The sequence below is a fragment of the Siphateles boraxobius genome, unplaced genomic scaffold, assembly GCF_051911475.1.
Source record: "Siphateles boraxobius isolate OS27281-9 unplaced genomic scaffold, OSU_SipBor_1 37, whole genome shotgun sequence".
Taxonomy (NCBI): Eukaryota; Metazoa; Chordata; class Actinopteri; order Cypriniformes; family Leuciscidae; genus Siphateles; species Siphateles boraxobius.
In genome coordinates this window covers 3789711-3805778 of record NW_027508997.1, presented here as the reverse complement: position 1 = coordinate 3805778, position 16068 = coordinate 3789711, and the positions used below count along the sequence as shown (strand labels likewise).

The following is a 16068-nucleotide window of genomic DNA, read 5'->3' as shown; positions in this document are numbered from 1 at the left end:
CGGGCAGCGGCTTGGTACACACATTACAGATTGATTGCTAATGAATTGTCTTTTTCACACACCTTGTAGAATTGCCAGACCGGTGAAGCCATTTTTACCAGGGCATAAAAAATTGTCTCGCGAGTTTTGTGACATCTGATCGGCTTTTCTTGATCGGCCTTTATAGAGACCGCCGATCACACATCACAAAGCAATTATCGGCCGATTATGATCGGCGACCAATCAATCGGAAGCACCCTTACCAGAAATACATTAATTTCACTTAAAATAGACATTTAAGTTAAAAATAAAAGGGCTAGAGAACTTTATAGGAAATTAGCGGGTACCCTAAGCAGGCCAGAAAGTTCTCCATTTAATTGGTATGTCCAGAGGAGCGTCCTAGACGTGCATTTGGGGAAAGAGAGAGCGAGAGAGAACAGAAGTTGCCCTGAGAGTCGGGGCGAGCTGCTTTTCAAACAGCGTTCAGCTATTCCACCGCATCACTTGGCAGTCACTGGCTCCCCGAATCCCTCTCCAGCAGCCTATGAAAGCAGCTCCTCGCTTTGAAAATTTTCCCTATCATGCAAACTGACAAAGGCATACTTTTCAAAAACCCACAGCCAATCTGTTGATCATTATTTATTTACGAAAGCCTGGAGGCGCAGAAGCCTGTAAAAACCATACTTGATATGGTATACTCTTGCTGTTTTTCCCTTTCCTGCTTGTTGAATAAAGTATCCCTAAGGCTCCCTCAAACAATCGCTTTTCATTGTGCTTAAAACGCACCTTGTAAAGGCGAGGTATTTAATGTATGTTGTAATATATTGACAAGGAGGGCACAGGTTGAGGGAGTCCACGGGTCTGTCTTTGGTAATTTTGATGTTTCGCTGCAGGGCTTTGGCTTGAAAAAGCTTACACCTAGAACAGAGGACCTGTCATCCAGTACCCAAGAGCCAGCTGAACACGCAGGCACCCTAAAGCACAGAAAACTTTGACACCGCTTTGAAGCGTTTCAAAACAGGGTAAATAACTCCCAAGAATTATTATCACTTGTAGATCAAAGAGCCGATGCATACATTACATGGCAAACGGGGACTTTCAAATCTGCTCAGAAAAACAGTTTTGTGCTGTAAGTTGAGGAATAAAAAGATCCTTCTGAGCAATCGCTGAAAGCTATTTTTTTTTTCATTCCTCTCGCAGTTTATTGTTTAAAACTGAGAGCGAAAAGAAACAATTGAACATTGATCATTTTCACTTGGAAAGCAGACTAAAGGGCGAGATCCTCTGCAGGGCTGACAGTTTACAATATGTAAAACTCAACATAATTGCTTCTTTTGGGGAGAGATTCATGTTGGAGACCTCTGTCTGGGTTACTTTTAATACGCTAAATGCCTTGTTGGTGGCACACAAATGGAAAGAAATTAAATAAAATTAAATAAAATCTTTATTTTTTTAAACAAAACAATAAAATGTTAAATAAATAAAATATATAATTAAATACAAAAGTAAAACATTACACAAATAAAAGTAAATATTAGACTGAAAAATAAATACAATTAAAACTGCTGTTTCATGTAAAAGATTAATTCAAATATTAAATTTTACAACTATTACTAAAGCAATAATAAGCCTGCAACATCATGCTGGCATAATATTATATTACAACTTAGAGAATGTGACTAACTGATTTTTCGAAAACAAATAATATCAAGCATGTTGACTATCACTTTGCAGAAAGTTGCCCCTTCCTCCAGACCTTCAGCAACACTTTCTCACATGATGATGTGCAACGAAGGGCATTGTCTCTGCATTTTTTACAACCTCTGCATAAACGTCTCCTGGCCACATGGGCGGAAAGCAAGTCCTTTTATCAGTCAAAATCAATTAGCAGCATTATAATTCCAGCGGACAGGATAAAAGGAAGGTAATATTTGAATTCATTTTTGATTGCGATGATACATTTCACATATGGCCTTAAGTACGAAAAACACTCCTCACAGGGGTTCCCACAATAGATGAAGAGCCCCGAGGCTAAGTAACCATGCTGGCGTCTCTGATTGGTTGGCACCGTCATTAGTGCCACCGCTGTTTAAGAACTACATGTGGACGGGACTGGGGGGAGATGACAGCTGAGACTTTAAAGCAAGAGTATTTTTCAAACAGCTTTTCATAGCTGCTTTCATGACAGAAATATTTCAGCTCTATCATTAACCGCTGACAGGCTGACAGCTCAAACGCCTCGGCCTGAAAGGCCTGCTCTCCCCCTCCCCCCCTCTCTCTCTCTCCCTCCACACTTTCTTTTTCCCTCTCCCACCATCCCAGCACCATCCGTCCTGTCTCTGCCTCTCTTTCCTTTTGAAGGGTGGAGGGAGCGTCTTGAAATCAATGTCTTACCTCGTCATTTTGGGTGAGCAGTTGGGTGAATTTCGCATGCCTCCGTTGCGTTGCTTCTTTTTGGGTGACAGTGTTGACGGATGCTCATCTTCGACTGCAAACACATGCAAAGAGTGTCAGACTGTGGACAGCTGTGATTGTAAAGTGTGCTGGAGATGACATACTTAAGAACACAAAAGCCAACACTCAATCAATCATTGCAAAAAACACTAAAATCTGAGAAGACCTCCAAAAATAGAAAGATAAGAGTGTTAGTATGGACAAAAGAACACTTAAAAGATAGCAAGTACAGACCTGAAGGACAACCATTAAGTTTTACACCCTGTTTTCCATGAATTCTCATGAGTTTTGCTTTTCAAAGAGTTGTGCGGATCTATTTCAATCGGTATCGATATGATCAAACTCTCTTTTACCTCACTCTCTGTCATTGTTTGGAGGTCATGAGCTCGAGCAATGACAGAGGGGAAGAAAAAAGAAAAAGAAGAGTAATTTGGTGTGTGTTTTTTAATGGATGACTACATGGCAAAATCAATCCTCATCACTCAGAGAGCCGTGAGTGATGGCTACGCTGCGAGTCTGTCCCCCGAACCACAAGCACTCTCAGCGCTGAACAAGCACCCTGAACTGAGCCTTCTCATTCTGAAACGCCTCTCCAAGAGGACATTACTGAGGGACCTGTGAATGTCACAAGCTCTCCGCTTTATAAACACATCATGTGTGCGCTTTGAAGCTGTCTGAAGGTTGAGCTCTTTAAACCTCTGGAGATTATATGAATATACTAATCTGAAATATTTTAAAACTATAGTTTAATTTAAAGGAATAGTTCACCCTAACCATGAAAATGTCATCATTCATTCATCTTCCAAACCTATATGACTTTTATTCTTCCAGGAGAAATTATGAAAAATGTCCATGGTCTTTTTCATATGACAATAGCGTCAAATTCTGGCCCACGCATCAAAATGTTTACCATATCTGAATTGAACACGAGCACAAATGAGATTTGTGAGTGGTGAAGTAAAATTAAAAAAGTTAAATTAAACTTTATGTTATTTTTACTTTACAGTTGTGGTCACTTTGAATTGTCACTGCATGAAACAGAAAAGCATGGACATTTTTCAAAATTTCTCCTTTCGTGTTCAACAGAAAAAGAGACAAAACAGTTTTTTGGTGAACTGTTCCTTTAAGTAGGGGATAAATTTTTCAATATGATGCAATAAAACCTAATAAATGTATTCAGCCCTGGAATTTTGCATGTACCTCAATTTCCATGTATACCACAGTACATAATGTTCTTTTTTTTTTTTCATTTTGGAAATTATTTAATATTTCTTATGCTGCACTACTATATTTATATTATACTGTATAATTAAGTTTTTTATTCTGCATAACAATGAGCATTTGAGTATGATACCAGGTACTGAACATAACATTTTGGTCTGATTTGTATTACAGACAAACTAGTAACCGAAACTCCAAAACACTGCAAACTTGCTATAGTGTGGCACTGTTAGAAATCCATCAGCAGCACGGCAAAATATTAGAGACAAATACTGCAAACACATATACTTGTATATCTCTGATTTCCCTTTGTCATCTAATTGTTCTAATGAAAAAAGACAAATTAAACAAAAAGACGCTGTCTGTGTCTTCACCAAATGCCAGTGCTTGACATTTGAAATTACACTGTGGAGGGAGCAATGTGAGACGGTAATCAACTTTAAAAATATCACTACTGATAAGACAGCGATGCAGTGGCCCTTTGTTCTTTACTATGGTTGTTGAGCAAGTGGCCTGGCTGGGCCGGACCGCTCTCTCCTGCCCTTGCTCCTCCAAATTAGGCGGCGGAGATTTACGAGGTACAGTGGTGCCCTTCAGTAAGAGGCTTAACAATGAAATAACTCCACCTGCAACACGGCCATTTCAGCAAGTCTCTGCTTGTTCCAAATTACATTACGGCACTTTTACAACCTCAATCAAAATAGAATCAGCCCACCAAAGTGTGATTGCTGTTCCATACCACGGGCACCTATAGCCCTCGCTTCTTTGTGTCGCCGATCAGAACGATTGAGCTAGACATCTGTCTCCTCTGCTTCAGAAAGACAACTGGCTGATGCAAGCTTTAACGTACAACAGAGATACAAGAGAAATAAGAAACACTACAGTCCTGAAGACTTTCTTTGTACAACTTGACAACGAGTTTAAAATGAGGTCTAAAAGTCTGAGACCACACTGATAATCTATTTTAAACCTGGAAATAACCCCAGACTTTGAAACAAGAAATAAGAAAGAAAAAAGAAAATAGAACAGAAACAAACGCACTGAAACCCCCCCCCCAAAAAAAACATTTTAATTAGTGGTCTATCCCATGGTATTTAATGGGTAATCTAGCTATTCTGGTACTTCTATACTCCCATTGATGGCAGTTGTGGTTACACACATCACACACACACACACACACACCCACACATTTAGTGCTGGGGCAGGGGGTACATTAGCCACTAGCTGCTCTACATGCACGCGGCAGTGACTTCAGGGACCCATGCAGGAGGAAGGGGTTGTTTGCGGTAGCACTGACTAATGCGTCCTAAGGCACAACCTACAGTGTGTGGGGACGAGCGTGGAGGACAAGGGGCTGGGGCGGTAGCGGTATTTTCCGGGCAGGCTGCGGGCCCGGCTCAGTCCAGCCAGGCTGAGGCGTGACTGTGAGGGTGGTGCTGGAGGGAGCAGACTTCCTTTACGGTTATTAACAAGAGGGACGGCAGTCGTGGAGCACCCCACAACCGGCAGCACACTGGGAAGAGTGTTGGGAACAGCCATGCTGTTGGCCAGTTCGATCGAGCGGTTTTGAAAAGTCGCTCTAACTTCCTCCTTTACTGTCAAACAGTGGAAGACAAAACAATGAGAGATCACTGTGATTTTGGTCAGTGACATACTATTAACAGGTTCCACGAAAAAGAAAAGGAAAACAAATATTTTACAGATCTTAGAATTATATTCATGTTAGTGTCATATGGATTTGGGCAAAAAAAAATTAAGAATTTTTTTTAATGTAATGACTCAATGTAAAAATGTATTGTGGTGTAAGCTAAGCATCAAACAAAACGTAAAAACATATTTCCCTTACTCCTTCAGTGTGACAATCTGAATAATTTAACTAATAATATTTTAAATATACTTTTCAGTTTCATTTTTTTAAATCAATGAAATATTAATGCAAAAATATCATTAAGTTTCTGGGGAGTCAAACCATATGACATTATAAACTTAATTCTAAAAGTTGATTATTTAATATCTATCTAATCAAATTTCTTATTATTTTAAGAGACTTATTAACAGACAGTTAGAGGCTCTGCAGGGGTCCCACAAAAATTTATGGAAAACATAGTGCTATCAACTTTAAATTAAAACCAAGTGCCTTGTTAAATAATAATAACAAAATGCAAAATAGTTTTAAATAAGATTTAAAATTGCTATACAAGTCGTCTATAAAAGCACATGCCATTAGTGCTTCTAAACTAAATATATTATAATTAAAACACTGCAGCATTCATAATTTATCACTGAATTGCATGAGAATCACATAAATATTGAAGTATGAAAATACAAGTTGACATGATGTTCATTGTTGAGCCATTTATTTCACCCTTTCGATTACCATTTACAGACAGATCCACAAATCCGTGTGCCATAAAGGTAACCGCCGTATTTTTGAATAATTGACGATGACCCCTCAAGTTTTATAAAACACTACTTAACCACTTGCCAAGCGCTTTAGGTGAAATGTTCAATATGACATTTGCTTTTCCATTGCTAATAAACATTAATTAATTAGAAGCACTTTCATCCCTGCTCTGCGACAAGACAGAACAAAGCATGAACATATTATTCCTGATAACCGTCAGAATGAATCAGGTCACAGTGCAGGTAGGGATGTGCTTGCACAAGGGAACATGGCAATCTCTTTACAATCTGCCTCAATATACGGCAAAGCAGTGTTAAAACAACATATCTAAAATGTGTGAAAAATCAATACTTCATACAACACAAGAAAATGTCTTAGATTAAGCTGCAAAAAGGACCAAAATAACAAACAATCTGCTGTCTGACAGATGGGAGTATGCAGTGTGTATAAGGGACCTGATGTGTTTCACACAGGGAGTTATCAAGCTCACCGCATGCCACCCGAGCCATAAGAATCCAGCCTAATGCTATCTATATAAAAGGCAAGAGGTTAACCAATATCTGGTGTAAGTGGAAAAGCAGTTTCCGCCCGTTCCCCAAACCTTGCTCAGAGCAATAAATAGATGGTTATTTCTGCCGTCAGCTGCCGCATAGATTTAAAGGCCGCCACAGATAACTCCTGGATTCATCTGGCCCCTGTCAAACACGAGTAGCATTATACAGAGAACATCCACTGTGGCACTTTCACTGTGGATTTACAGTAATCCAGACGGCAACTGTCCCTTTATGAAATGCAAAACCTGTGACGAGCCACAATTGTGCATTCTTATCAAGGCCATTGTTAAATTATAGAAAGCACATCTGTGAGAAAATCCATTTAGAAACTTTATATAGTTGTATGGTGTCTCCAAATATATAAATTTGGTAAACATACACTTGCAATCATTTTACTTCACCTAAATTCTTTTATTTTTTTTATTATTATTATTTTGCTATTAAAATCTTTTTTTTGTCCTTCAAATGCAGAAATATAACACAAAACATTTAAACAATAAACACTCACTTTAGCCTATTAACAATGCAAATACATATGAAACGATTACATATAACATTAAAACACATCGAAACGGTTACATATGGAATGAAACTTAATAGCAATAAAGCTAAACCTCTCTCAGCATTAGTTCGGCGTCTGATTTACCTAAAACAAATTTAGCTGCATGTGAACCGAACCCCAGACTGTGGCTGTGATCCCATTTCCCTGGAGTTGTAGCGCCATCTGCTGTTGATGGCGTCACAACACAGAAATGTACCTAAGACTCCACACATGCGTGCAAATACAGCATAGCATTTCTAGCTCTTCAATCATCCCTCGCAAGGACACGGAGCTCTTTATGCAACATCTGGATTTCATATGGATGCCTTTATTCAGCAACTGACCTTTCTCATGCACGTTTTAAAGTCGAGCAGCCCCTCTGATGCATTTGACCAGAACCCAGTGCTGAGAAACTGTCATCACGGCCCCCCTTCCCATCAATCCCCAGTAATCTACAGAGAGCTGAGGATGGCAGCTTTTGTGCTGTAACACTAGTGGGGGTAAAATCAAAAGCAAAGAGCCAAAGCAGGCAGGTTGCACGAACGAATGGGGGAATGAGGAAAACAGAGAAGTACACTTACGTGATCTGACATATCCGTTAAACTTATATTTGGCTGAGGGGAACGCAGAGACCAAAGTGTGGATACAAAAAGGAAAAGAGAGAGAATGAGTGTGAGATAGACAGCAGAAAGACAGTACATCACACTTACACAAGGACAGAGAGGAAGAAAAGTCAAGTTAACAGCAGTTAGAAGCAAAAAAAAAGACGATGAAGATAATCATATAAGCAGGAGATGATTAAAGAAACAAAAAACAAAAGAGGTGATTAGTGAAGGGACTGGACTTAAACGAAGCGATGAAAATCAAGCTGCCTGTTCAGTGTTTCCACATCTCGGATCCATTTTAAGAGTCAAATGTTGGATTCTCGTCCCAAGACCGATGACGAACACACTGCCCAAATCCGAACAACCTCAGAAGGATAATTATGGTATTTGGAATTTGGCTGGGGAAAAGAGAATGCTTTGATAAGTCATCATTTTATCCTTGACACTCAATTTGATGAAAACCAGTGAAACCGATCAAACAGATGTTAGCAATCTTGAGGCTTTACCAAATAGTTAAACAACAAATTACAGATGTTTCCCATCACATAATTGCTTCCGTAAAAATTAAATGCTGCCAGCTGATCATTTTTGATCAGTAATTACTATCTTGTCAACTGCAGATGAACGCCTAACTGTAGGCGTATCATTCTGGGAGAATCAAGATACTGTATGCCACAAATTTGGGACAAAGCAAACAAGCTATTAAAGTGAATATTAACTGATGTTTTGAATGCGATTTGCCATTTTCTTTCCATGAAGTTTTTATTATTACTGAGTGAAAACATATTTGTGATATTAATATAATTTCATATTTAATATTACAATATTTTTAATATTACATTTTTAAATTAACTAATATTGCAATATTTTAATATTTTCTTTAAAATTAATATCAAAATATTTAAATAATAAACAAATATTTTAATAAATATTTACAATTATTTAGCCTACTTAATGAAATATATATATTTTAAAATGTGTGTGGGACTTGATTGGGTTATGCAGCTATTATGGTATTGGTTAACATTATGCAATAGCCTGTGAAGCCTAAGGATGTTTTCACACTTTGTTCGATTGCCTGGTCCGAACCAGAGTTCAATTGCTTCCCCTCCCCCCACTGGATAGTGTTCACATTATATTCTTGCATCCGAACCATGTGTTGTGTGTTTGGATCATCAAGCAGCAGCTGTTTAACCGTTGCATGGTAACCAAAATGCAAGCGGCAGCAAATGCATAGTGTTAGTCCCCTAACTATTATATTTTGGGTTTTTGAAATACATTTCAGAGGAAGATCAGGCCATTTTGATGAAACATTATGAGGCCCAACTATTTTTGTCTTTGGAATAAAAAGAGCTAAATCAATAAATAAAATATAAAAAAAACACCAGGAAAGTGTAAGAAAAATTAAATTGTGTCAATTTTGATTTCATGTTGACTTTAAGCTATGTTGCATATGAAACTTGGAGTTTCAGAGTTTATCTTGCAGACAATCATAATGAGGGATGTGTTCAGAGGCATGTAGGATGTTCTATACTGCAGCCCCCATCGTTGCAAAGTCTCATCTTTCGTTACAAGTACTGTATCTGATGCCATAAAGGTCACAGCGCAGGCCCAGGGCGGGGCGGTGACACAAGCGCTCAAGCAGGGGCCCCGCGCCGGTCCTGGCATATGTCGCTTGCGATCTGCGGGCGCAGGAAGAGTCGGCCGACTCTTTGGCTAGCATCTGTCCTACACGGCGGAGGGGATGACCGGCCCTGCTCCTGCCTGGTGGTAAGGAACTGTCAGGTTGAGTTTAATGACACACCAGCTGAGCTGGGGAAATGAAAATGCAAACATAATTTTCATGTCAGGCTGCATAAGAGCCGACGGTGCTGAGTTCCACCCTGCAAGGAGCGGACAAGATCCACTCTCTGGGCTGCGCCGTGCCGCCCCACCCTGCCTCGCTCGGCACATCCTCCGCAAACTCCACAACCAACCAGAGCAGGCAGGAGAAGAGGGAAAAGGGAGAGAAAAAAATGCCCCGAAGACAAAAAAAAAAGCAGCGACCTCTCTCCCTTCCCTCTCAGTATGCCAGGCGATTGTTGTTTACAAAACAGGCATGTCTAAGATTGCCCTGCTGGAAACTTCCTTGTGAAGGCTCATAAGTTCAAAACAGGAATTAATACCCTTTGCAATGCTGAGCACCTTGAGAGTCTTTAAAGCTCGTGTAATGAGGGGATAAGTCTCGGCAGGTGGAGCGGAGGGACTGTTATTGTCATTGTAACTTAGAGCGGAGGCAGCTAACTCACTCGTACAGCATTTTTGCTCCCTAAAGCCAGCACTTGCAGAGATAACAAACTCTTCTTAATAGTGTGCAGTGCACTAGAGCTATAATGAGTGGAACACATATAGCTCCCTACTCCTTGTCAAAGACTCTCTGGGCATTGACTCCAGCCAAAAGAGTGACAGCGTCGGCTTTTCACACATCTCATGTTCATACTTTTTCTCATTTTCATATTTTCATATAATTCTTTGTCTGACTTTGAAAGAAAGGAGCATTACCATCCTGAGTGATGCATGCAAAGAATCAGAACAAAAAGTGCACTAGGGCTGTTTGAGAAAGCGCCCACCAGGGAACATCACTTCTGTAAAACAGAGTGCATTTACTGTCACGTGTTTCATGCATTCAGCAAAATTACTGCATCCAGGGGAGTAGTATTTATTTCAGTAATAACTGAGCTACTATAATGTGCAGGTATAAAACCACCATATCATGCTTAGAGCAGGGATGTGGTGATATTTATGCTTTCTGAACAAAAGTGGTGAGTGCCAGTAGTTATGTTTCCATTCAAGTTGTGAATGTAATTTATGAAGAAATGTAGAAAAAAAATAAAATAAAAATAAGGTAGCACTTCTGCCCCACATGCTTAAAAGAACAAAAATCATAATCTTAAGAAAAACCGGTGCAAAACAGAAATGCAAATGGAGGTTATTGTCACAGAGGAAGCCACTGTGGCTTGCAGTGTGGAATGTGCAATCAAAACAGATATAAATTAATATAAAATATATAGACAGAAATATTAAAGAAAGAAATATATAATGTATATATAAAGACATTTTCAGAACAAGGTAAATAACAATGATGTGCTCAAAGAATTTCATCAGAAAATCATAACTGATTGAGCAAAATCAAAGTAAGATGGAGGAACTCTGTGAATTCCTCATCATAGATATGTAATGCTAGATCTGAGGCAGAACCGATGGGAGAGTCAAACAAAGCCGCAGCTGGCATTAGCTGTCAGCCTTGTCGAAAACGCACTCAATTCAGAAAGAAAACGGCAGCAATGAAACCAATGAAGGATGACGCTACATGAAGAGATCAGTAACTATGTAATGACCAGTAACTGGTATCCAGGGATATCAACACAGACCAAAACACTAGACACAAAGTCAACCTCATCATAGGGTTTGATGCTAATCTAAGCTGATGTGGCGAACAGTCGGAAGGCAGTTGTAGAGGAAATGCGATCGCCTGAACTGACCCCTGCTTTTATAGTAGGTCGCACCGCTGCCATTCCTAATTGACAGACGCTTTAGTATTTCACATCTGCTAAGGCTTAATGAGAAGACCCCTGTTCAGCGCTGTCCTTTACACAACTAACTGCGTCAGTCATCTGACCTCATCCAATCGCCTGAGTCACCGCCATCTCAATTGAGTTCCTGTCAGGAGATCTCTTTTTAACTTTACCATTGAGCCTGACAGTCCCACTGTGGTATACAAGGCATTAAATAAAGCACATTGACTTTTTCTCCCCTGATTGCTGGCTAAGAGAAAATCATCGAGGAGGATCAGATCCTGTGGAAAGGGGGAGAGTTTGACGTGTTTTTTCAATTGCAACTAAATGTGGACTTTACTAAAGGAAGAGGTTTTATTTCAGCAAGTGGAAATGGTGGAGGCATTAATGGCTTGCGGTTGTAAAAAACATGATTGTCCAAGAATAGCAGAAAAGACATGGCCAGTTTATACTTACTCTTTATGAACAAAAGAATCTCACTTAAGATCCCTTTCAATCACAATCTAGTGTTTGGCATGTGAATTAAAGATGATTTTAATAAATATTACATACAGAAATATGTAGTTCTGACTATTTTTCATTTACTCATATCCTTCCAATTTTGCTCAATTACAAATATAATCAAAAGGGATCTTGACCAGTGAGATGGACATTTGAGTTACATTTGCTTGTTTCTAATACTTTAAATAGGAAAAGACGGCATGTACTAATTGAACACAATGGAAATTCAAAGACCAAAATATTGTGGGTACCCAGTGTTTGAACCTGTGGGAAAAAAACAGTTAGTCATTTGTTTGCATGTTTCCTAACCTGAAGAAGGGTCTTCAAATATCACATGAACATGCAAATATTATCAAAACATCATCAGTGTCAATGTACACAATTAGCCCATGGATTCGATTAAAAGCACATCATACAGTTCATTTAACAGATACATGTACACCTGCCATGTAAAAGTGTAAACACCAAAACAGTGACTGTAAAATGTCACCAGCACTGCACAAGTGCTCCACTAACACAGCATGCGCCAACACAGTCCTACTGCACCTACTGTAGCACTAACACAGAGAAGCCACGTCACTTCAACTACCACCAATTCACCAAACGAAAAAGAATATGTACTAGTGTACCATCCAATAAGCCACAGATACGGAAATAATGGAGGAACGAAACAGACGTAAAACACAGCATATGAAACACGGCACAGACACGCACACTCACACGCTCACAGGTCACGGACATCGAACGGCATGTGGTTTGTCGATCGAACTTACAGGCACGTAAACTGGTTGAGCAATCATGAACAGAGACAGAAGAAAGTGGGAAGGCCCTCTGAAGACTGTCCATGTTACTATGTACACTGCCTGTCATGCACGAGCAGTCGCGCTCAGAGCGCCCGCAATCAAAACAACATGCCAGTTTCATTCGCTTGTAGACGGACATCTTGGCTACAGTCATGTGTTGGATGAGAGGAGAGGAAAGCAGCAGGTTAATGGCAAGGATCAAAAGAGTTTTTCAACCAGGGAAGTCTGAAGGTAACTTTTTCAAACAGGAACAAAAAGTGCAATGCCTTAGCAGCAAGCTCTGAGAGGTTTGACCCGCAAATGGACCACTGCGCTCCTGCTTGAAGTACGGTTCGGATAAGCATCCGATTATGTTCCCACTGCACATGTGAAGTTCGATCCAAATTTGAAGGTTAATACCAAATTGGACTTTGAAAACATCTAATAGAGGGCATGTTTAGGCAGGAAGCAGTCGTCACATTGGGGTCAAGCCGTGCCCTAAGGCTGATCATGTCATAAAAGGTTAAAAGGTCAGATATGACAATGTGATCAGAGGTTGGGGCAAGGAACATTCAGGCAGAGAGGAATGGGTGAATGTGTTCAGCAGCAAAACCTCTTTGGATAACATCCTCTGTATCTAAAGGAGAGGATCACGTACCTGTATCCCATCATGCAGCAGCAAGTTATCGGCATCACAACGTGCTACAGGCTCTAACGTGGGAGCTCTATTCTGTTTGTCAAACTCTGCTCATCACTGGACTCAATTAGGGATCGGTTGGGAGATTCGTATGGTAAATATGCTGATAGGCTACTTCTTCATTCCCTGATTAGAAGATGCATTCGCATGCATTGCGCATTTTATTCAAACATATATTACGTGGACAGTATGTATGTGTGTATGCAATTTTTATTTATTTTTTGGTTCTCAAAGGAGCTGTTTTGAGAGACTATAGCAGCATGATTGCTGTGAATCGGACTAAAAACAGTCCCTGGTACACATTCTCCCGGTGCCACCTCGCTAACGGACCGTAATCAAGTCTGGCACCATCAAAAGAGCAAACAATCCACAGGGAAAAGCCTGCTTTTGACTTCTATCTGAGGTTATGAGCCTGAATTAACAGGCCAAGTTCAGTTCTGGAGAGATAATACGGTAAATGACTTGGCCTTTAAAGCCATAACCTCAGGGACTGTAATTCTAATAGAACCATGCAGAATGGCTGAAATTAAGGAGAACAGGCATGCAGTGGGAGGCGACCGCAGTCGTATCTCTTGAAACGGCAGCCCAGTCGACTGTTTACGGGGCTGAAACAGATTAAGGCAATGTGGAAACATGCAGCAGCGGGGTTTCTACTTCATTTCATGCTGAAATCTAACGCTTCAGAGTTTGAGGGTTGACATTCATCGGAGCATATAGTATGTGGTTATGTTAGTCAGTGAGACATGGAGGGCGGAAGAGACACAAGACAACATGATGATGTGAGTGACTGAACACGACTACACAGAGAGCCTAATTACTGAAGCCTCTTTAATAGAACAACCCGGTTTAGCAAGAATGCTCTCAGCACCCCTATTGTCTTTCCTCGCCCTACAATGTCCTATAATTCAAAGCAGGCTATGTCATGTGTTAAAATACTAATGGAAAGGAATATATCTGAAGGATTTATAATATGGTCATATATGCACATTATAGCCAACTTTGAGCTTATACTTACTAAAAATGCTTAAATCAAGAGTTATATTAGATACAGTGAAGCCTTATGTTTTTAAAATACTTAAAACAAACACACCTCCATCCATACCGATATAAAGCGAAAAACACCCTGGCTCCTTGGGAAGACCTACATAAAGAAACCTAGGTGACAAGTGAGAAGACCCTACAGTGCACATTGTCTGATAGCAATCTTGCTAAATAGGTTTATGAGGACCTCAGTGTTCCCATTCTGTTCCGTTCTCATTTGTAGAACTACAGTGGCATCTAGTGGTCAGCATTGTCTACCACAGCTAGATCAACACCTCCGTGAGCCTAATGTTGAGAGATACACCTATCAGTGAAGGTAGTGAGTAAAAAAGGACCCAACTACTGAAACAGAATTGAAATTCAGAATATTTTAATTCTCCCGATGGTTCTTGTGTCGTGTATAGAAGCTGGGCAGGTGCCGGATGGTGGAGACAAAGGGGAGGCTGTAGGCAAGAGGGAGACCAGATTGTTTTGATTGTGTTTTGGAGACGATGCTCGTTAAGTCTAAGAATTTGAAGAACTTCCCACAGAACTCTTTCTGCTCTCTGAAAATACAGCAGCATGCGAAATTGTCTATGACAGCGAGGGGACGGATTGAAGTGGACTCAACCGCCCCCCCTTGGCACTGGTGAGGTCCATGACTAATAGTAGCAAAATCAATCGGCTTGTTTGACTTTTTAGATTGTCATGACAGGTTACGTAGAGTTTTCGGGAGAGTCAAACAACCTCGGAAATGAATCACCGATTTCAGAATGGTACTGTGAGTAAATCTTTGGGAGGAACTGTTATTGGTCAAGAACTTATTCTTCTATCTTATTAGAGACTGCTTTGTAGGGGTTAGGGCAGGGTCATTTTTAGGCCAGTAAATTCTGCTGTATTACTGTTTTGGGCTGAGGACAGTGGAGAGATGAAAGGTGTAGGAGGGATGCAGCAGCTAGACTGATACATGCAACATATATAGATAGATATATATATATATATATAGAACTATTATCAGAGTGAGACAGTCAGACTGTACTCTGGGCCACAGGAAACCCTTTTTACTCACAATATGTCACTATCAGTGAGAGGTTTAAAAAAAAAGAGGCGGTATTCCAAGGCAGCAAGGAAGGAAATACATCAAAAAGTATGTCAATGATCATAAATAGGGTGAAATAAAAGAACACAAACTTCCATTACAGCAATGGAAAAATCATCTCCTTACTGCGAGGCTATTGGCCCCTTATCGGATAAATTTTAGTTTTGGGAGAGCATATCATCAAAAAAACATGATCGGGATGACAACAAAAGAGAATAAAGTAATAAAAATGTTTTAGCTCAAAATTTCACTATTGTTGCAAGGTTTGGGGTCAGTAATTTATATAATAATGTAATACTTTTATTTAGCAAAGAAGCATAAATGTTATAAAAAACCACTACAGTAGAAAACTGTTATTTTAAATTGTAATATCTGACAATATTACTGTTTGTATTGTATTTTTGATCAAATTAATGCAGCCTTGTTGAGCTTAAGAGACTTTCAAAAACAAAACATCGGTAGTGCATGTGTAATGAAACAGTTTATCATCTGAGACATCATATATAGTTTTATATAATTATATTAATGTAAACAAACAATAAATATACAAGGATAAGCAGTTAAAGGCAGCAGTTTAAAAGTGCACATTGAAAGGTCACTGGGAATGAAGCTGAATTATTAATCTTGTGGCTAACTGGTTTGGACAAATGCTTATAT

General features: G+C 39.7%; 1 protein-coding gene across 12 annotated transcripts in view; it reads right to left on the bottom strand.

Moving 5' to 3' along the window:
- The window catches only part of kcnma1a (potassium large conductance calcium-activated channel, subfamily M, alpha member 1a), a 243605-nt gene that overhangs the window by 25021 nt on the left and 202516 nt on the right, over window positions 1–16068 (bottom strand). For 7 of the 12 annotated variants that reach the window (XM_077197120.1, XM_077197125.1, XM_077197122.1 and 4 more), the window contains exon 19: window positions 2374–2467. In XM_077197120.1, coding sequence (XP_077053235.1) covers window positions 2374–2467 — 94 coding nt within the window. Of the gene's footprint in view, window positions 1–2373; window positions 2468–7734; window positions 7768–12586; window positions 12761–16068 lie in introns of all 12 variants that reach the window. The other 5 variants (XM_077197115.1, XM_077197118.1, XM_077197117.1 and 2 more) reach the window with 3 other exon arrangements.